The following is a 22,289-nucleotide window of genomic DNA, read 5'->3' on the forward strand; positions in this document are numbered from 1 at the left end:
TAGCAATTTAGAGCTGGGAGGGACCTTTGGAGACATCCATTCCATCGCTATCTTCATACAATTAGTAAAAGTAACAGTTAAAAAATTGGGAATTTGTCTATGACCTCATACTGACTCAAATAGTCATCAATAGGTGTTAACACTGTTTATCCGGTTACTGAAATTAGCAGCAGAAGGTATGAATTCTCTTCAGGATTCAGAGAGCGGGCCCTCAAATTTGCGTTCCATTTAATGCATTAAAATGGGCAATAAACTCATCCTTTTAAATCTGAATTCCAATTAATCACAGGCGTGCCTACAAGGCATTCCCAATCAAGGTTCCACTCCATCCCGAAATGGGTCAGTTAGATTCCACTTTCATAGAGTATGTTCCCTAAAATACCACCAAATCCTCTTGAGAAGTTTTCTGTTAATTTCAACAGTTTATGGACGAGCCCAGAACTGTTCATTTACTCGTTCAATCACCCAACTGCAAAACGGTATTGAGTATTTTACGACCGTGACACACACATTCCCCACCGCGGCCGGGCGAGAAAAACAGGAGTCGGTCTAGGAAAGGGAGGCCTGTGGGAGTCAGTGCTGCGCCCTGCGGAGAGAAGCCGCAGGGCGAGTCCGGCTGGAGTTAGCCATTTCCTTTCTTCCCTCTATACTTCGGGCTGCGGGGCGCTGGGCGGGCAGGCACTGCGGCTGGTCCTCGCGTCCCTCCACCCTTTCTCCGTATCCGCCTCGAATAACCTGCTTGACTACCCCAGTTCTCTAGAGCCGAGCGCGGGAGGTATGTGCCCGGCGGGCCCCAGCGCCATGACGAGGTCAGCCCCAGGCGCATCCAGACGCTCGCACCTAGCTGAGCCCCACACGCGTCGCCGGTTTCCGGGTGCAAATGGGAAGCTCGGGAAACCCCAGACCCCTCCCTTTTAGCAAGGGCGCAGACGGCGTCTTCGTTTCCAGGGAAACCGGCCCTGCCACAACGTCACTTCCGCTGACCTGTCTGGACTCCAGACTGTTGGGAGGAAAAGAGGAAAACTGAGCCGCAGCCACGACGGTGGACGCGAGCGTCTCCTGTCTGCGCATGCGCCCGCTCAGCGGCCTGCTTCTATTTATGTGGGGGATCCAACATGGCGGCTGCGGCGACCCTGGCGATGGCGGTGGAGCCCATCAGAACATAGTGGCGGGGAAGGGGGCACGGTCCGCACTCACGGTGGCGTCGGCAGAGACGACTGAGGGTGGTGGAGGGAAGAAGAGCGACGGAAAGCAAAAGGAAGGGCGGGCAGGCAAACAACTCGGCGTAGAACCGAGCGCCGGCTCGAGCGAAGGCAGAGGGCCAGAACAGTAGGGATGGCGGAGCCACGCAGAGTAGCGTTTATTAGCCTGTCACCGGTGAGGCGGCGCGAGGCCGACTACCCGGGGGCCGAACGCGAGCCCGAATACCCTCGCGAGCCCCCCCGGCTGGAGCCGCAGCCGTACCGCGAACCGGCCCGGGTGGAGCAGCCCGCCCCGCGGGAGGCTACCCCCCGGTCGGACGCACAGCCCCCGCCGCGGGAGAAACCGCTCCCCCAGCGCGAGGTCAGCCGCGCCGAGCCGCCCATGTCGCTGCAGCGGGAGCCCCCGCGGCCCGAGCCGCCGCCGCCGCCGCCGCCGCCGCTCTCTCAGCTGCACTTGCAGCCGCCCCCGCCGCGAGAGTCGGCTTCCCGGGCCGAGCCGCAGCAGAGGCCGCCGAGGGAGACCGTGCGCCTGGAGCTGGTGCTCAAGGATCCCACCGACGAGAGCTGCGTGGAGTTCAGTTACCCGGAGCTGCTGCTGTGCGGAGAACAACGGGTACAGAAGATTCTCCCTCACCCCCCAGCCCCTGGGAGCCTCAGGACGCGTCCGCCTCTCCCAGTGGTTCGCACCTTCCGACGCCGGCTTTGCGCGTCTCAGGTCGCCTGGGAGGGTGGGCTGGAGCGGGCAGGGGCCGAGCGGGTGGACGAGTGGTTGGTGCTGCTTTTCCCCTGCTCCCTAGGGTTGGCCAAGGCTCCCACCCGGCTTCACCGACCCCCCCCCCCCGCCCCGCCTCGTGCTCCCGCTCCAAACGCCGCTCCGAGCCGGTTTTCCTCTGCACGTTTCGAGACCTCAGAATTTACTCCTTTCTGCTCCCCACGCAAAATCTGGGGGCTCTGCAAGTTACGTGGTTGGGTTTTCCTTGTGGAGCTCCAGCAGTCGTTCCAGTAGAAAGGAAGAGAAAACCTTGGGGGACACGCCCCCCATCCGAAGCAGCGAGATAGTGTAACCCCTCCATATCATCTTCCTCTTCATCACTATTTGTTATGCTTGGCGCCGAGATGTGCTTGCGAGCGTGGGGGTATTTCTCTTAATCGAAGGGTATTTGAAAGTAATCTAAAATTTTTCAGACTAAGGATTCCACTCTAGGAATGAAGAAGCGGATTAGTTACTTGGTTACATATTTTCTTTCTCACCTTGGTATTGCTACACCTACTTAAGCTTTGTTTTCTCTAGAGCTTGTTTTTACTGTGATTGAATGGGAAGGTGTCTCCTGTTTTATTTGGCGCCTACCGTCATACGCTCTTATTTTGAGTGTATATCAAAATAAATATCGTTTGGAGAACGATGAAAAGCAGCTTTGAATTTTTAGGAACTGTTGAAAATATATAGGTATGCCTTTGATGGAACTGGTGAACAACAGTAATAGGAGAGGTTTGTTGGTAATTGTAATTTTTATTGTAGGTTTTGGTGATCTTTAGAAGTAAACCAGAAGGGGAAATGATAGAGTAACAGTAATAGAACAGTTTCTTCTGTTGTTTAGAGATTATGCTCGTACGTTTTGCTTTAGCACAGGTCTAATGGATTCCAGAAGTCATTTGTTTTGTTTTCATTCTCAACTATCTTTATAGTTAAAACAATGATTCTTTGGTTTAAAAATATCATATTAAACAATGTCACTGGATTTTGTTTATTTTAAGGCAATTAATCTTTTGATCATTATTTACAAATGCTGTTGTGTGGTCAAATCACTACTAAATGTTTGCAAGCAAAATGAATTTTAAGGGTAGAGATCATTTTGGCCATTTCCACAAACATTTTGTCCTTCAGACCTAAGTTAGTGCCCCTACTATTTATAAATGTGATGTTATTTTTTTTCTAAAAGCATTTTGAAAATACTAGATTGGAGCATTTTTCAAATTGTATTTGATCTAATCTAAGTGAGTTTGCAGTTTTACTCCCTAACCTACTTTATAAATTACGGATGAAAAGCATCATATTTGGGTAAAAGTACATTATGGTAGCTAACATTTACTGAATTATTCCTATGTGCATGCTAGACACAGTTCTAAGTAAGGTATGGCTTATGAAATTTAGTTCAGCAGAGCTCCTTGAGGTAGGAACCATTATCCCCACTTTACAATTGAGGAGGCTAATGCACAAAGTGCTTGTACGTAATTTTATTAGTACTTCTTTCTATACCAATTCTTAGTAAAACAATTTTTAGTAAATTCTTAGTACCAATTCTTAGTAAAACAAAATTTCTTAAAATTGTATAGTTTAAATTTAGAGGGTCCTGCCAAAATGAACTAAAATGAGAGTTTTAGTAGAAATACAGAGATTTCTGTTATCCTCTTGATGCTATGATATTCATGCCATGATAAATTAATAATAGATATGTACCTTTTAATTATGACAAAAAAGTTAATTTTGACACCCTTCCTTGCTAACCTGATATCAGAACTACTAGTTTTCTGTAATAGGAGAAAAATAAATAATTCAGTTTAATTTTTCTGTTTATACTATCAACTTAGAGGTATATTGGTCAAATTTTCTTGTATATTCAGCCATATATCATTTGTTGTATTCTGAATTTAAAAAATCCATTGTTTATACAATGCACCTTTGTGACCAAGTTTTGCCAGATTTACCAATGATTACTCCCAATGAACGTATTTATTACATAAGGAATTATAGAAAACGTTTCTCTAAATGAAGTTGTCATATTTCCATGAAAGGAAATCCTAGTAGTAGAAACCAACAAAAGGCAAAATGAGACCAATAGAATTGATCTGCAGAGTGGCGATTCCCAAATTTGGTTTTTCTTCCCCTCAAGGAGAGTCTAGTTATTTTTAAGGATGTTATAATATTTTCAAAATAGTCTAAATTTTGAGTTGTTGTAACTGAGCAATTTATCATGTAACAGTTTGAGTAGAAAGGGGAGGGAAAGAGATGGTATAAAATGAAAAGAAAAAAGATTCTAAATTTTGAAGTAGCCATCTATCACTGAGTAAGATTTTAGTTGATAGGTATAGTTATAAATCTGTCGCATGTGAATACCACCTCTATTGGGTGCATTTAAATCATACCCCTTCATAAATATGAAATGAACAGTAAAAGCCTGATTAACTGAGTGCAATCAGAATTTTTTTTACACTTTTTTTTAATGAGGAAAAGCACAGTTAAATGAGCATATGTTGGCAAAATATGAAAAACAAAACCCCTTCTTGTCAGGTCGTAAGGACACAAGGTAGCTAAACCTTTAACCTTGTTATCTCTGTAGACTACTAAACCCTGAGTGAGGTGGTTCAGGATGATGACTGAGGAACTGCAATCGTCTCTATCCTCAAAGATTAATTTGTTCACCATTTCTGACTAAAGAGAAATAGCACAGTTTAGAAATAAGTTCTGGCAGTAATTGATACGCAAGTAATTTTTGTTTACTCATAGTAAACCAGAGAATCACTTAACCAGAACATCCACTTGTGAATGTGGTTAATTGAGCATTTACTATAAAAAGAAGAATAAGTGATTATAGTGTCAATGTAGTTATACTGTTAGGGAATGCTGTACTATTCCATTGCTTGTCATACTGCATATTTTCGATAACTTGTGAAAGATATCCTGAAGATGGTGTTAATGAGTTAACATCAAAGGACAAAATTATTATAATGTTATTGCCTATCGGTAATTGGTAATTTTGATATTTACTGATTTGCAGATTATCTTTTCACGTGAAAAACATGAAGCTCATTTAGAGCCTTGATTGTGGGTAGGGGTTTATTTCTTAATATGAGAGAAAAGTGAGTCACTTTTCTTAACTCTATTTTTATAGACTGTCAAGAGTAAGAGATTTACTCTTGAGTCCTCTATAAAGTCTATACAGAATGTTATATAATGGCATTTAAGGTGATTCTTATTAAAAAAATACATGTCCATGTGTTTATATTTCACATATAAAATGAGGCAGACCAGTAATAAGACTTTGTATTTGGACTTCACAGTGACATGAAGCAACAGTTGATAATGTCAAGGCTTGGTGGTTGCTCACTGTCCTTTAGTCTTAAGTTAAGGCTATCCCCTGAACATGCCTAGTATTTATTTCATTATCAGTGTCTTCCTGCTGGTTTATTTATTCCTTTCAGGTCATATATATTTATTCCACTGGTAACTCTGGGATAAAGGATTCTGTAAATACATTACTTATTTCAATAGATAATTTAAAACATAGATTCTGAAATTAATTTTTTAAGCTTTAAGAGTATTCCTTTATTCTAATGCCTTAGGTCTGTGAATTGTTTGTATTTATTCTTTTCATGTTTTTCTGTCATATTTTTAGACTAATTGTATCTCAGCCTTCATATCCAGGATGAAGTGTGTCATTTCCCAAGTGTGCAGATCTTTGTCCCTTCTGCATTTTTTTCTTCAGGTTCAGCTGAATCTGTATCCAGTCTTTCAGTTGTAATATACTTTATTTTTAATTACTTGAAGAATGCTACTTCAGTAAAAACATCTAACCTTCCTTTTTTAAAAGATTAACTTTCTAGTCAGTTGTCCATAATTAGATACAAGTAGCATTTTTATTCATATGCAGCTCCTTGTTTTCCCTTTTTTGTATTGAAAACCTCTTATTTTTATGAAAGGTGTCTGCTAAAGTAGTAAACTTGAATAAAGGATGTGATTTATCTTTTTGTTTGTTTTGGTAAATAGATGGTAAATGTGGGATCCTAGCTGTGTGTGTGGTTTTTTAAAACCATGTATTATGATAAACTTTCATTCTCCCCTGCTGGACGGAAGCCACGGTAATGTAATCTATTTGCAGCTTTCACTTTTCTAGCTTTAAGAGTAGTATGTACTCCCTGAATGAATATTCATGGACAAGAAGGAGGTGATGTAGATTGAGGTTTTGATGCTGGGCCTCAGCAGAAGGCTGTAGCAGCTACAGATACCCTTGTGATAGCTCAGGGCAGATGATTCAGGGTTGATGCCGATTAATAACCTGGCAATCCTTTGAGAAGCATTTCCTGACCAAAGCAGTTATTTTTTGGGGGAAGATCTCAAACTAGAGTTATAAGTGGGATTTTCATTTTTACCTAATTTTCTTGGGGAATTTTTGGCCTTTTTATTTTGGACGGGGTGACCATAGATCATTTTGTAGGAGGAGACAATTTGATTTGTTGAGTTCTTAACCAACGAAAAACTTGAGAATGTGTAAGAATCCATTAAAACTGCAAGTATTTTTGCTACAAACCAACATTTCTTTCTAGTTATTTTTAATGCTTCTAACTTATTTGTTAATATTTGGAAAATTTGACTGTAATTATTAAATTTAAGGATACATTAAACTCCAGTTGAAGTAATATTAATACTTCTATTTCTTTTCCTCTTTACTTTGAATCAGAGGAAGCCCATTCACACAGAAGACCCATTTAATGATGAGCATCAAGAGAGGCAAGAAGTGGAAATGTTGGCTAAGAAGTTTGAAATGAAATATGTGAGTATAATATACTCTTCATTTAGGTAATTTTACCTTACTGGCTTCCCCCCCCCCCCCGGGGACTGGTTGTGAGGGCTTATAATATCCATTGCCCACCTTATTTTGTTCTCATAAATTGAATCCAGATAAATGGTTAGACAGAGATTCTGATGGGTTTGTGGTGGCTGTAACAGTAACCATCATTTATTGTACTCCTTCTAGAGTCCAGGCAGGTTGCTTAACATATATTATCTCCCATCCTTCTAGTAAAACTACATAGTAAGTAATATTGACCACATTTTACAAATGAAGAAACTGAGTCTCTGAGCTCAAGGTCACACAGTGGCAAGAACCAGGCTGCATAGCCAGGTCTGTCTAGCCCTAATCCTTTGCCTTTTCCACTGCCATTGAGAAGGCTACTTTAATTCCTCTGGTGTAGTAGTTCTCAAGCCTTCCTGCCTCTTTCGAGTTTAAGAGAATGAATGTGTGTATTTCTAGCACACACATTTGTGGGATCAGAATCAATCAGCAGCAGCATGGAATTTCTTTGAAAGTATCTTGTTTACCTTAAACATTCATGTACGTTTTACATCCGGTGCCATATGTAGATTGGTATTTGTTTTAATGTAAAAGTGAATTCTAATTACCTGATTGTGCAGTTGCTTAACACTTTTCTCACATTTTCTAGTGTAATTGAGTTTGTAGGAAAGCTCCCTCCCTCCCCATCTTTATCCTATGGCTTTACTCCATGGCACTTTGCTGAAACATAACTCATGAAAAGCAGGACCCCTTCTGGTTCCTCTCTGAGCATTAGAAAGTATCCCACAGAGATAGGAGGTCAGCTTACATAGCCCTGTCATTCCTGTTATCCTCCAGATGCAACTGGGATCTTGGTTGACAGTGGTTGGCTCCTTGTGCTAATGAATCTGTTTGGGGTGGCGGAAATGTATGAGAATACTTTGGAATGTAGGTCAGGTTGTAGGCCATACTTTGCCACCTACAGATTGTCCTTTGGTGAAGTTATTTAACCTTTTTGGGCCCCAGTTTTCTTTTTTTGAAGATTTTTCAAGGCTCCTTCTGGCTTTATATTCTGTGACTATATAATACTTTTAGGGATGGACTGGTGGGTGTTTTGATGGAAAGAGTAGCAGAAGTTGTTACTTAAACTGTAGTGTTTAATTACAATATAATGTTCTCAAATTATAAATCATAACATACTATGGCTTTTTTAATTTTTTTATTTTTAAGTAATCTCTACATCCAGTGTGGGGTTTAAACTCATGACCCCAAGACCAAGAGTCACATGCTCTATTGACTGAGCCAGCCAGGTGCCCCTATGGCTTTTTTTATACAAGTTAATACGTTGGTGAAATTTAATGTTTTAACCAGGCAATATATTCACATGGTTCAGAACTGAAAAATTATAGAGTGAAAAATCTTTCATTCTGTTGTTTACACACATAATCTCACTTCCTAGAGGCATGTAATGCTTTTGGGGGTCCTTCTAGAGATGTTTATGTGTAACTCTGTATACACATGTATTAACCCCACCCCCACATCTCTTTTTACACATTGCAGAAGATGCAGTTCTGCTCTTTGCTTCTTTCCAGTTACTCTAACTTGGGAGATTTTTTCATTATCAGTACAAAGAGAGCTTTCTTCTCTGTCTCTCCTTCTCTCTCTCTCTTTTTAGGGCTGCATGGTATTCCATTGTGTGGACATACCACAATTTATTTAACCAGTCCCCAGATGATCTAAGTTGTTTCCAAAAATTTGCTTTTGTAAATAGTGCTACAGTAAATTACTTAGTAGCATGGCATTTCACACATTTGTGAGTTTATCTGTTGGACAGATTCCTAGAAGTGGAATTTTTAGGTCAAAAGATTTATGTGTTTATTTAGTTTATTTAGTTTGGGTATATATTACCAAATTACCAGTTCCTTAGTTACCAGTTTCCATTCCCTCCAGCACTACATTAGAGTGCTTATTTTTCCATAGGTTTTAAAACTAAGGATTAGAATTGTCCTTTGCAAATGGAAAAATTCCTAGCATATGATCCTATAAGTAATATGATTCAGTATGTGATGTACTGCCTCAGAGTTAGCATTAAATCATCTTGGGGAGCCCTTGGGTCGTACTTGGCATGGAAAAACCAATGTTCTGAAGAAGTTGGTTGATGTGTAAACTTGAGTTCCACCAAATAACTGGGATATCTCCAGGCACTGTCATTGTGCAGGGATAAAATGTTGCTCTTGTTATAATTCAAATTAATGGGCTGTAATTCTCTAGATTTTTCTTTTGGCTGCTCTCTTATTTCCATTCTAAGTAGAGATTTAAAATGTCCTACCTCTTGAAGCCTTTATTTGCCATGAGTATTATAGGTATTAAATATGTATATTATAACAAATTATTTGGACCCTTGTAAGAAAAACGTCCAGCTAAAAGTGACCTGGAAGAAGACGCTTCATCCAGCTCTAGGCTCTGGGCTGTCACAAAAGATGACTCCTAAACAACTGAGGTTTTTTTGGTATTCAGTGGTAGCAAATTCAGATGTCTATATATGTCTATTTAGACTTATGCATATATTATATGTTTATTTGTATTTTAAGTAAATAAAGTTTTAAATATTGTATGTAAAATCTTGCAAAATGTTAACACACCAGGGTTACATTTCCCTTAAAATTTTTTTTTTGGCAGTGATAAAAAGAGGGCTTAATTCTTAGAGGCTTATAAAACATAAAACTAGCCACCTTTTCCTCTTACTTTTGTTTCCTTCATATTATAATTTAGATGTTCTTGTCATTATTTCTGAAAATCACTTAAGGTTACTTCTAGCTCTTTGTTTCTTAGAACAAGAGGTGCAGTTTTTTGTTAAGTTTTTATGTAAAAAAAGTATTTGAGCATTTACATTGGACATACAAAGGGGCATGATAGTTATTCTCTCCTGGAGCTTTCAAAACAATTGGGAGGACAAGACATACATATGACACACAAATGTAGTACCAAACAGTGTCTATGGAATTGAAAGACTCTGGGGATTTGAAAGTGAGTAGAAGGGCCAGTTCCATCCTTGAAATTGGAAGGAATTTTGGAGACTTTGGTGCAGAGTCATTGAATGGATTCTTCCAGTCTCTTGTGGAACCACATTTCTCTGTAATCCCTGGAATAGCTTTTCTCGCCTTTGTGGGATATCCGGTGGATAAGAGGCAGCAACAATGTATTGTAGTGGAAGGAGCACAGGATTATGAGTTAACACAGCTGGATTCTGATCCTGTTTTTGCCATATTAACTAGCTGGGTGACCTTAGTAGAGGCCCTTGGCTTTTTTATGCTTTGCTATCTGTGAGGGGAAAACAAGATCTGCTTAGCCAACTTTATATTTATAGCACAGGTGTTTTGTCAACGTCAGAGGAAAAATAGATTTTTAATGTTGGAAATATTTAAAGTGCTATCTAAATAAGAAATACTGTTTATTTAAACATATCACTCTTGTAGAGAACTGCTCTTGTCTTATTCTGTACATGTCATAAATTCTTTGTAACATAAACATGTATGGGATTTTTTAACCTCTATTAACTGACTACCCCACAGATTTTGATCTTTTAGTTTAGTTCAGGCATTCTGTTCCAAACGGCCTTTATCTTTAGTCTTTCAGTCACTGTTTACAGGTTCTTCTTCGTTATTAGGGTCTTCTTAAAGACCACAATAAATTATTTGGAGTCCTTTAAGAAACTCATTGGGCCAAAACTGAATGAGGAGAAGACACTTTGTCCAGTGCTCTCACAAAAGATCACTCTTAAATATATCACTGAAGATCTTTATTGACTATGCTTTACTGTCTAATAGATCCTTTAGTGTTCTGTAGTTCAGGAGTAGCAAAGTCAGATGTCCCCCAGATGCCCACTGAACCACCAGTGAAGCAGGCCAGGTGGACAGTAAAGTGGGGGATTATTTGAACTAGGGGACAGCTGCTACTCAGCGCCAGCCCTTGTCACTTTGCAGGGACCTGGGCTTAGGGTTGCCAGATCTTTACATTTCTCAAAAGAAGGCTGAAGTCTGGATTTTCCTCTTTCTTTTCTTACTTTTAAACATTGGCTTAAAACACCTGCTGGACGAAACAAAACATCTCTGGGCCACATCCAGCTCTCAAACCCTAGTTGGAGACATTGGTATACTTGCTTCACTATTTTTTTTTCTAATGTATTTAACTCATCAGTCCATCTACACTTACATTCTGCCCCTTCTGTTCTGTGAGCAGCGTGGTTGGTACAAGTGGGAGGGCATGCCATTTCCATCGTGGAGGAGAATGCGTTTGCGGGAAGTTTCAGAGAACTGAGCAAGTTAAACTGCATTGGGGGTTTCCAGATATGGGGACAAATAAGATGCACTGAGGGGTGGCTGGGTCTATAAGTGATGTTAGTAACGAATTGAGTGGTTTGTTGGAAGGCTGGGAGGCAAGTTTCTGGGCTTCTTGTGGTGTTGAGTATGTGTAGCTGTTGCTCGTGTTGGAGAGGAGTTGTGTGTGTGACGTGGAACAGGCTACCGCTTGTGGGGGAAGGAAGGAGAACCGTGGAGCTTAGGACGTGCCCTTTTTCTTGCAGCAGTTGCTTGGGGAAGAAGGATTGAGGCAATCTTGGTAGTTGAAATGCAGTAATAGAAATTACAGGGAGTATAAAATTATTAAAAATAGCACCCTGTGTCGAACAGTTTGTTTTTTCCCCTCTATCCTGTCCTGTTTTTATTGCCTGTGTCTTGTCTCCTCTTATGTTACTCTTTAGGTAATGTGACGGTGCATGTTCAGCATCAGTTGCTACATATTTTCTTGGGAAAAGAGCAATACAACTCTTTGGTACTTAATTTTGCCTAAAGTATACTAAATTGGTTATTGTACATAAATCTTGTTACAGAGCTAAGTCCAACTTTGGACACTTCTCTACAGGCTCCAAGTTTTTCTTGTTGGTCACTATGGGAAGGAAGCAGGATACAGTTTAGAGACTTGTGTTCTTTTCCTCATTGTCAATTTTAAGGCTCTAAATGTTTAGGCTAAATATCCTACTTTCCTGAATATCCTGAATTTCCAGCTCAGTTTTTAGATGGTTTCTAGATTGTGTATCCTTTTTCTGAGGCTGGATGTACCATAGATTAGCAAATACTGTTTGTACTTCTTCTCTAAGCCTTCTAGGGCATAGAATAACCTGTGGTGGATGGAAGATTTCTTTTAGTGATTTTTCTCACTCTGTTACCCCAGCCATCTTGAAAGATCATGTCATTCTGGAATTGGATATAAATTCAGTAATCTAAATGAAAGTGCTTAGCCCAATATCTAGTGCCTAGCAGTGGCTCAGCTAAGACTGTTTGAATCTGAATGACCTATGGAATAGGAAGACATGTATTCTGCCAAGCATTTATTAGCATTTCTGAAATCACATTATGACTTTAAAATTCACTTACTTTACCATACAGACTTTGAATACCACATTTAATGCTTAATTCTATGTGATTTTAAACTCTCAGAGCCCTAATAGCTTCATATTTATTTTAAAAGGGAGGATAAAGGTAGATTTGATGGCATAAGAGTAATTCTGAGCAGTCTTCTAAATAAAGCAGTTGAAAAAAAATAAAGCAGTTGTTCAAATGGAGTTAATACTGTTTTCAATCAAAAACAAAGTATATTTATAAAAAGTCTTGATTTTCTTGTTATAAGGCTTTTAAAATGGACTTTGTGCTGATATGTTTTAAAGAATGGCAAAGCTTTTAATTTAATTTCCAGTATACTTAACGTACAGTGTTATATTAGTTTCAGGTGTACAATACAGTGATTCAACAATTCTGTACTTTACTCAGTGCTCATTATGATAAGTGTACTCTTAATCCCCTTCACCCATTTCAGCCACCCCCCCCCCCAATTCTGGTAATCATTAGTTTGTTCCTTTATGGTTAAGAGTCTGTTGGTGTGCCTCTTTTTTCCTTTGTTCATTTCTTTTGTGTCTTAAATTCCACGTATGAGTGAAATCATATAGCATTTGTTTTTCTCTAATTGACTTATTTCACTTAGCATTATATCCTCTGGATCCATCCATTTTGTCCCAAATGGCAGGATTTCATTCTTTTTTTTTTATGGCTAAGTAATTTCCATTGTGTATATATATATACCATATCTTCCTTATTCATTCATCTACTGATGGACACTTGGGTTTCTTCCATAGTTTGGTTACTGTAAATAATGCTGCAATAGGAAATGGCAATATTTGGAATAACTGTAATTTCCAGTGAGTGACTTCTTCACAATAAATACTGCTCAGTTGAGTGGAAAGGAAATATGCTTTTACACTTGAAATAATTATGGCTTGTTTAAAAAGTGTCCTCAAATATGGGACTGACACAAGTGGATGTGAGAAAACATTTATGCACTCTTTCTAGGAGGTTTAAGAATTCTTGGGAATTACAATTAATAAATAGGGAAGCTTGGTGACCAGGAGATATTTTCTTCTCAGTTATAAGACTGGAGTCTTAGCATTCACTGTCAGGCTTCCTCTGTCTTCCATAGGTGATCAATGAACGTTGCTTATTAGTGAGGTTTCTTACTACCTGGAGGCAACTGGGGGAGGGGGTCCTGTACTAAGAACATCTTTTTTTTTTTTTTTAAGATTTTATTTATTTATTTGACAGAGAGAGAGAGAGAACTAGTAGGCAGAGAGGCAGACAGAGGGAGAGGGAGAAGCAGGCTCCCCGCCAAGCAGGGAGCCCAATGCGGGGCTTGGTCCCAGGACCCCGGAACCATGACCTGAGCCGAAGGTAGCCACTTAACCGACTGAGCCACCCAGGCGCCCCTCTCTGTCTTTCTCTTTCTTTCCTTTCTTTCTTTCCTTTCTTCCTTCCTTTTCTTTTCTTTTCTTTCCTTTCCTTTCCTTTCCTTTCCTTTCCTTTCCTTTCCTTTCCTTTCCTTTCCTTAGGTTTATTTATTTATTTTAGAGAGAGAGAGCAGTGGGTGGGGAGAGGGAGAGAATGTTCAAGCAGACTCCTGATGAGCACGGGGCCTATGGGGGCTTGATCTCAAGACCCAAGAAATCACCATCTGAACCAAAACCAAGAGTTGGATGCTCAACTGACTGAGGCACCCAGGTGCCCCTTGTTTGTTTTCCAGGTTAGTGTTATAGTGTAATCCGACAGCATTGACTTGAAACACTGATTATCAGGTTAAACAGGTACTAATGATTCAGTAAGTCATTTTCTTCTGAGTCATAGTAAACCAGTGCCCTAGGGGAATATATTTAAAGTGGGTTCTTCATTTTAGGTGTAGCAAAACTCAAGGTTTTCTTCTTTAATTTGGGAAATAAACTTTGTGTTTTTATCAGAGGCATTTATCGTGTAAACCGTGAAACATCAACAACTGCAAAGGTCCAGGGAATTTATCAAATAAGACTTTGATTCTACTGCAGGGAGTCTCCATGCTAGGGCTGCTGGAAAAGAGACCAGTTCAAAACAGGCCTAATGGGGAGGACACTGTGATATAATCCTTTGCCAATTTATCTTGAGTTCCTTTAGGTGAAATTTTAATATTTGTGAATAGTCTTTTTGGCAGTTCTCCAATGTTTGGTTTCAGTTTATACCATTTGCATATCACTGGACTTGAGCATAATTGGGGAACTAGAGAACTAGAGGGTGGAGAATAGAAAAGTGGAGGTGAGGCAGAAAGGGCAAGCCAAGGGAGAAGTGTTTCTAGGAAGTGTAGGAGATGAGAAAAAGTAAATCGAGGCCAGAAAACTATACTCTAGTGGCCTCTGTGATGAAGGAAGGAACTGTGATGTGCCTGACCGTAAATGCTTTGGCAGAAAGCCATTGATAGGTAGAGGAAAGACTATTTAACCCCGGCTCTTGGGGAGGAATTTAAGAAAGAGCTCCTCAGGCATGAGTGTGTCAAATACAGCTTGTCCACAGCTATTTCCCCACGGTGGGACTAGGAAGCAGAACTGTATACTGAGTGAAAACCCAGTGGTATTGAACATTTGGTGGTCCAGACCTAAGAAAATAAAATTCTGAATAGGTAATACATGTACTTAACAAAAATTCAAAAGATACAAAGAGGGGAATAAGAGGTAAAGTAAATCTCCCTCCTAAACCTGACTCCCACCTAACCAGTTCCCTTCTCAGAGATCATCACTGTTGGAGTTTCTTTTCCTAGAGATGTATTTATATAAGCATTTCATATTTCAAAGATTTTGTTCCCTGTAAAAGAATATATAAATACAGATAAACAGAAGAAAATAAAAATCACCTAATCATCTATAATCCCACTGCCAGGCGTAACCACTATTAATAGTTGGATGTGTATCCTTTCAGGGCTTTTAAAAATGATTGTGTGCTTACAAGAGTGCTCTCTTACGCTTAAAAAAATTATTTTTAATCAAGTAACACGTGGATACATTCCTATTATTAAAAACAAATTCAAAGTGTTACAGCTCTTTTACAATTTGTCCAGCAGGTTTCCAGTTCCTACCAAAAGAAAAAAAATTCAAATGATACGTATTAAGCCAAAATATTCCTTCACCACTGCCTCCAATTATATCCCTTCCCTATTGGTAATACCCGTGGTCATCTGCTTGTTAAAATTCTTTGAGCCATTTTAGATACATCTATAGGCATATATTGCTATGTTGTGTTTCTCATAAATGAGATCCTACTGTTTGTATGAGAATTAAAAAAGCATGATCTTGTTATTTTAATGTCATCTCCACAATTACCCGTTAAGTTGGACACTGTCACATGCTTAGTGAATATTACCTTTTCTATGAATAGCCTGAACGGTACATAGCATTTGGTAAACTGCTTTTGTTGCCTTCTATATTATTAAATATTCCTCTACCACATTACTTTAAAATGGCTGTTAACGTTGAATGCATGTGTCATAGTATATGTAATTTATACCTTCATTATTGTTATGCTATAATTGATAGGATGCTTGGTGAAGATCTTAGACTTGTAAGATCCTTTTTTGAAAAGGATTATTATTAAGATTAGTACTATTACTGTTAAGTAAAGCTTTAGCCATTTTGTTTACTATCATTGATTCACATTTACTTAATTAGCCATTTTATTGCATGTATTAGATTATGGATTCATAACTGTTAATAACAGCTATACTTGTAGTAGGCATTTAATTAATGCCATATTGAAGGTTTTTGATTTATTTTATAATAGCTGAGTTGCTTCTGAAGCATTTTGAGCAGGGGAATGATATATGAAATGGTATTTTAGAAATACTAGATGATATTATGCAGGGTAGGTTAGAATAAATTAAGGCATTCGTTACGTTTAAGTGAAAAACAATAGCCGACATTATAGCAATGGCAGGTGGAATGGAAAGGAAATTGTAGATGTGAATATTCACATGAACGAAGGTTTGTGGAGAGAGAGTTGAAGTAAAATCATCACGAGGGGGCGCCTGGGTGGCTCAGATGGTTAAGCGTCTGCCTTCGGCTCAGGTCATGGTCCCAGGGTCCTGGGATCGAGTCCCGCATCGGGCTCCCTGCTCCTTGGGAGCCTGCTTCTCTCTCTCTCTCTCTCTCTGTCTCTCATGAATAAATAAATAAAATCTTTAAAAAAAAAAAAATCATCACGAGGGGTTCTAAAAATCAGCACTATTGATAGATAATTTAGGTACATATAATTAATTCATTTTAATTGTACAATTTTATGGATTTTGATGAATTACACAGTTGTATAACCACTACCACAAACATGATTTAGAACAATTTCATCTTCCCAGAAAGTTCCCTTTTACCTCTCTACAAATAATCCTCTCCCTTTAGCCCTGGTCCCTGGCAATCTCAGATCTACTTCTTGTCAGTATAGGTTTTTTGTTTTTGTTTTGCCATTTCTAGAGTTTTCTATAAATGGGAATCTTAAAGTCTTTTGTGTCTGGCCCCCTAGCATGAATTCAGCCATGTGTTGCATGTTATCAACAGTTCCTTCCCTTGTATTGCTGCGTAGTAATCCTTTTATATGGGTGTATCACAGTTTATCCATTCACTGGATGATGGGCACTGGGTTGTTTCTAATTTTTGGCTGCTATGAATATAGGTGCTCTGAACATTAGCATACAGGTCTTTATGTGAACATATGTTGTCATTTTTCTTTACTAAATAATAGTAGTGGGATTGTTAGGTCATATGGGAAGCGTATGTTTAATTTTATAAGAAACTGCCAAACTGTTTTTCAGAATGGCTATATCATTTTGCAGCAGGCATGTAGGAGACCTTGCTAGCTCCACATCCTTGTGAACATTTGGTATCATCAGTCTTTTTTAATTTTAGCTAACAATGGAGTTTCAAGGCAGAAAAATAGAATGAATGAAGTGGGAATGTCAAGTGGGAGAAGCTAATTTGGAGGTGACTGACAGTGGAGACACTGCTTCAGTTTTTGGTATTGAGTTTAAGATGTCTCCAAGTGGGAAAATAACCCCAGAGATTCTGTAACTTCTCTTACAGAACTTAAAAAAAAAAAAACAAAAAAAAGATTAGTTTATTTAGAGAGAGAACAAGTGCAAGTGGGGGTGAGGGGCAGAGGGAAAGAGAATCTGAAGCAGACTCCCCGCCGAGTGCGGAGGCCCCACTTGGTGCTCGATTCTACCACCCTGAGATCATGACCTGAGCCAAAATCAAGAGTCCAACGCTCAACCGACTGAGCCACCCAAGCACCCTTCTTTTATAGAACTTTTAATAGAATGGCACTTTGAAGTCAGGGACTCATGAGCTCAAGATTGGCGCAGTTACTTTCCCTGTGATCTTGGACAGGTTATTTGCCCTTTCCAAGCTTTAGCTTTTCCCATTTCTCAAATATGAAATGTAGGTGGTTGCACTTAGAGTACGTGCTAATGCGGGGTGCCTGGGTGGCTCAGTTGGTTGAGCATATTACTTTCTATATAGCATAAGTTCTTAACAGATATTCTTGAATCTAAGTAGTAGTTCGAAATAAGCTTACGTAGAATTATCAGGTCAAATAGGTAAAGGGTTTTAGAAATTGTTTTAGTGTATTTCCATTATGACATTAATACTTCATAGAAAGTTTGGAAAATAAAGAAGCAGCAAAAGAAGAACATTCAGGAGTATGCAGAATTCTTGGCAGATTCTTTCAGATTTCTTTCCAAAAGAGTTTCCTGCTATACTGTTGCCAGCAGTGCTTGAGTGGTCCTGTTTCTTCTCCGTTTTGCCAGAATTTAAAAATTTTATAATTTGATAGATGATAGAAGTATCTTTAATTCCATTTATTTGATCTATTAATTACTCTCCACTGAGTTGTAATGTTGCCTTTCTCGTGTTCAATTCTTACATACTAGGTTAAGTTTCTGAACATTGTCCATTTATGTTTATTTTTGTATTCCTAGTATAACGATTTTAACTCCCATACTTTATTTTTAATTTAATTTTTAAATTTTAATTCCAGTATAGTTAACATCTGGTGTTATATTAGTTTCAGGTGTACAAAATAATGATTCAGCAGTTCTGTATATTACTCAATGCTCATTAAGATAAGTGTACTCTGAATTCCCTTCACCTGTTTCACTCATTCCCCCCGCCCCCTCAACCTCTCCTCTGGTAACTATCAGTTTGTTCTCTGTAGTTAAAAGCCTGTTTTTTGTTTGTCTCTCTTTTTTTCCCCTTTTCTTCATTTCTATTGTTTCTTAAATTCACATATGCATGAAATCATATGGTATGTCTTTCTCTGACTGACTTACCTCACTTAACATTTTACTGTCTAGATCCATCCATGTTCTTGCAAATGGCAGGATTTCATGCTTTTTTATGGGTAAATAATATTCCTCTGTGTGTTGGTGTGTATATACACTACATCTTCTTTATCCATTCATCTACTGATGGACCCTTGGACTGCTTCCATAATTTGGCTATTGTAAGTAATGCTGCAGTAAACATAGGGGTGCATATATCTTTTTGAATTACTGTCTTCATGTTCTCCAGGTAAATACCCAGTAGTGGAATTACGCACCATATGGTAATTTTATTTTTAATATTTTGAGGAACCTCCATACTGTTTTCCAGAGTGGCTGCGCTAGTTTGCATTCCTACCAGCAGTGCACAAGGGTTCCTTTTTCTCTGCACCCTTGCCAATGCTTGTTTCTTGTGTTTTTTATTTTAGCCATTCTGACAGGTGTGAAGTGATATCTTATTGTGATTTTGATTTGCATCTCCCTGAAGATGAGTGATGTTGAGCATCTTTTCATGTGTCTGTTGGCCATCTGTAGGTCTTTTTTTTTTTTTTTTTTTTTAAAGATTTTATTTATTTGACAGAGAGAGATACAGCGAGAGAGGGAACACAAGCAGGGGGAGTGGGAGAGGGTGAAGCAGGCTTCCCACCGAGCAGGGAGCCCGATGTGGGGCTCGATCCCAGGACCCTGGGATCATGACCCGAGCCGAAGGCAGTCGCTTAACCAACTGAGCCACCCAGGCGCCCCCATCTGTAGGTCTTTATGGGAGAAACGTCTGTGCATGTCTTCTGCCCTTTTCTCAATCAGATTGTTTTTTTTGGTGTCGAGTTGTGTAAGTTCTTTATACATTTTGGATACTAACCCCTTACTGGATATGTCATTTGCAAATATCTTCTCCCATTCAATAGGTTGTCTTTTTGTTTTATTGATTGTTTCCTTGGCTGTGCAGAAGCTTTTCATTTTGATGTAGTCCCAATAGTTTATTTTTGCTTTTGTTTTTCTTGCCTCAGGAGACAGATCTAGAAAAATGCTGCAATGGCTGATGTCAGATTATTACCTGTGCTCTCTTCTAGTATGTTTATGGTTTCAGGTCTCAACATTAAGGTCTTTAATCCATTTTGAGTGTTTGTATATGGTGTAAGAAAGTGATCCAGCTTCATTCTTTTGCATGTTGCTGTCCAGTTTTCCCAGTACCATTCGTTGAAGAGACTGTTTCCCACTGTATACTCTTGCCTCCTTTGTTGAAGATTAATTGACCACATAATCAGGGTTTTTTTTCTGAGCTTTCTATCCTGTTCCATTGATCTATGTGTCTGTTTTTGTGCCAGTACCATACTGTTTTGATTACTACAGCTTTGTAATATAACTTGAAATCTGGGATTGTGACACCACCAGCTTTGTTTTTCTTTTTCAAATTTGCTTTGGCTATTTGGGGTCTTTTGTGGTTCCATACAAATTTTAGGATTGTTTGCTCTAGTTCTGTGAAAAATGCTGTTGGTGTTTTGATAGGGTTTACATTAAATCTGTAGATTGTTTTGGGTAGTATAGGCATTTTGATAGTATTTGTTCTTCCAGTCCATGAGCATGGCATATCTTTCTATTTGTATCATCTTCAATTTCTTTCATCAGTATTTTATAGTTTTCAGAGTACAGATCTTTCACCTCCTTGGTTAAGTGTATTCCTTGGTATTTTATTATTTTTGGTGCAGTTGTAAATGAGATTGTTTTCTTAATTTCTCTTTCTGCTACTTCATTTTTAATGTATAGAAATGCAGTGAGTTGGGGCGCCTGGGTGGCTCAGTCAGTTAACTGTCCAACTCTTGGTTTCATCTCAGGTTATGATCTCATGGGTCATGAGATCAGGCCCCGTGTTAGACGCTGTGCCCAGTGGGGAGTCTGCTTGAAGATTCTCTCCCTCTGACCCTCCCCCCAATTGTGCCCTTTCTCTCTCTCTCTCTCTCAAATAAATAAATAAATCTTTAAAAAAATGCAATAGATCTCTGTAAATTGATTTTATTTCCTGAGACCTTACTGAATTCATTTATCAGTTCTAGTAGTTTTTTGGTAGAGTCTTTAGGGTTTTCTATATATCGTATCAGATCATCTACAAATAGTGGAAGTTTTACTTCTCCCTTCCGGGTTTGGATGCCTTTTATTCCTTTTTCTTGTCTGATTGCTCTGGCTAGGATTTCCAGTACTATGTTGAATAAAAGTGGTGAGAGTGGATTTCCTTGTCTTGTTCCTAATTATAGGGGAAAAGCTCCCTGTTTTTCCTCATTTAGGGTGATGTTGCTGTGGGTTTATCATATATGGGCTTTTTTTTTAATGTTGCTAACTCCTATAACTTTAAATATATTTACTATGTGACAGGACTAGTATTCTTCATTTGTTTTTATATTTTTTCATGAACTAAGATATTTTTATATTAGTTTTCATATATCTTTGGGTTTTTATATTCTTTTTAGAGCTCTCTCTGGGTTTTTTGTTTTCTTTTTTTAATGTTATGTTAATTACCATACATTACATCATTATCTCTCTGGTTTTTGGGTGAAACAGTCACTCATGTACCTAATTGCTTGTATGTGACTTTTCTTAACAGAATAACTCCTATCCTAGAAATACCTCTTTCTGTCCCCCAACTTCTGATTTTGGGCTTTGTTGGGGTTTTTTTTGTTTTGTTTTGTTTTTTGACTTCTGATTCTAATGGTAGATCTATAACCTAGCTGTAAGGGTTCCAGTTTGCAGACCTGGCAAATGGAAAAAATTAGAACAACTTATTATGTGTGTTGCATGTAAGCACACACATGCTGAGTATATATGTGTGTATATGTATATATGTTACATATATGTCTGTATGTTTAAGGTTGCCAACTAGTATTTCTTGAGAAGGATTGTTGTTTTGAGATTATGTCTTTAATGGCCTTACTTAGCAAAATAAAAAAAGGGTTGTCACCTTGTATTGGTCTTCAGAATTGTTTTTGAAATTTACCTAACTTGTAAAAGCTAAAAATATGGGAACCACTGCTTTATCTCACACCATAATGACTTTCTTGGTGGTAATGGTGTAGTGGTGTTTTGTCCCCCCAAAAGCATACAATGAAGTCATAGCTTATGGGGGTTAGGTTTTTTAACATCTGTATGTAATACAAATATAACATTTAGTCAGAATTACTTTTACAAATTATGTTGGTGACATCTCTCAGCAGGTTCAGCATAACCATTTTTTCCATCAAACACTGGAACAGATCATTTCTTTGCATGGAAATAAGATAGAACAGTTTGTTTTTATTTAAGGGCCATGTTGCACAAAACTTATCCATCTTTCACCATTAGAATCACTTTACATTGAGAGATACGCACTGAGAATTGAAACTGAGTAAGAGATTCACATCTTGCATCCCATGCTTCCTGCTGGACTTACTCTGTTTCAGTGGTGGCCTGTTGGTAGGCAGAATCCTTACCGCTTACTGTTTTCCTTACTCTTTCTGAGCATTTTCTTCCTCATGGCCCACTCCTGTGCTAAAAAACAATCGGGTCAGGAGGTGTTAGGAAGATGCTTAGAAAGTATAGTTAAATTTGAGTGAATATATTTGAATATCTAAAATGAGTCTTAGAGACTGAACTAAACACTTGTTTTAGTAGTGCCACAATAATATTAGTAGGTGTCCTGCTCACTTAAACTACTTATAACAAGCTTATATATGACTTTTAGTATACTGGTAACATTTATACCAAAGATAGAATGAGTTCTTTATAACTATAATAAAGGTTTCTTTAAGTATGACATGAATGGGGTGCCTGGGTGGCTCCGTCAGTTAAGCGTCTGCCTTCGGCT

At 38.7% G+C, this 22,289-nt stretch overlaps 1 protein-coding gene and 1 non-coding gene across 2 annotated transcripts in view; both read left to right on the plus strand.

Moving 5' to 3' along the window:
• Window positions 1–1,113: 1,113 nt before the first annotated feature.
• UBN2 (ubinuclein 2) overlaps window positions 1,114–22,289 on the plus strand; it is a 73,619-nt gene continuing 52,443 nt past the window's right edge. The window contains exons 1-2 of the mRNA XM_035021202.1: window positions 1,114–1,815; window positions 6,659–6,751. Coding sequence (XP_034877093.1) covers window positions 1,336–1,815; window positions 6,659–6,751 — 573 coding nt within the window. The 5' untranslated portion in view covers window positions 1,114–1,335. The remainder of the gene's footprint in view (window positions 1,816–6,658; window positions 6,752–22,289) is intronic.
• LOC118021429 lies at window positions 15,181–15,233 on the plus strand. Its single transcript, XR_004682173.1, has one exon. It is a non-coding gene; the product is annotated as a U7 small nuclear RNA (small nuclear RNA).

This window comes from Mirounga leonina, unplaced genomic scaffold, assembly GCF_011800145.1.
Source record: "Mirounga leonina isolate KUSES-001 unplaced genomic scaffold, KU_Mleo_1.0 Mir_174, whole genome shotgun sequence".
Taxonomy (NCBI): Eukaryota; Metazoa; Chordata; class Mammalia; order Carnivora; family Phocidae; genus Mirounga; species Mirounga leonina.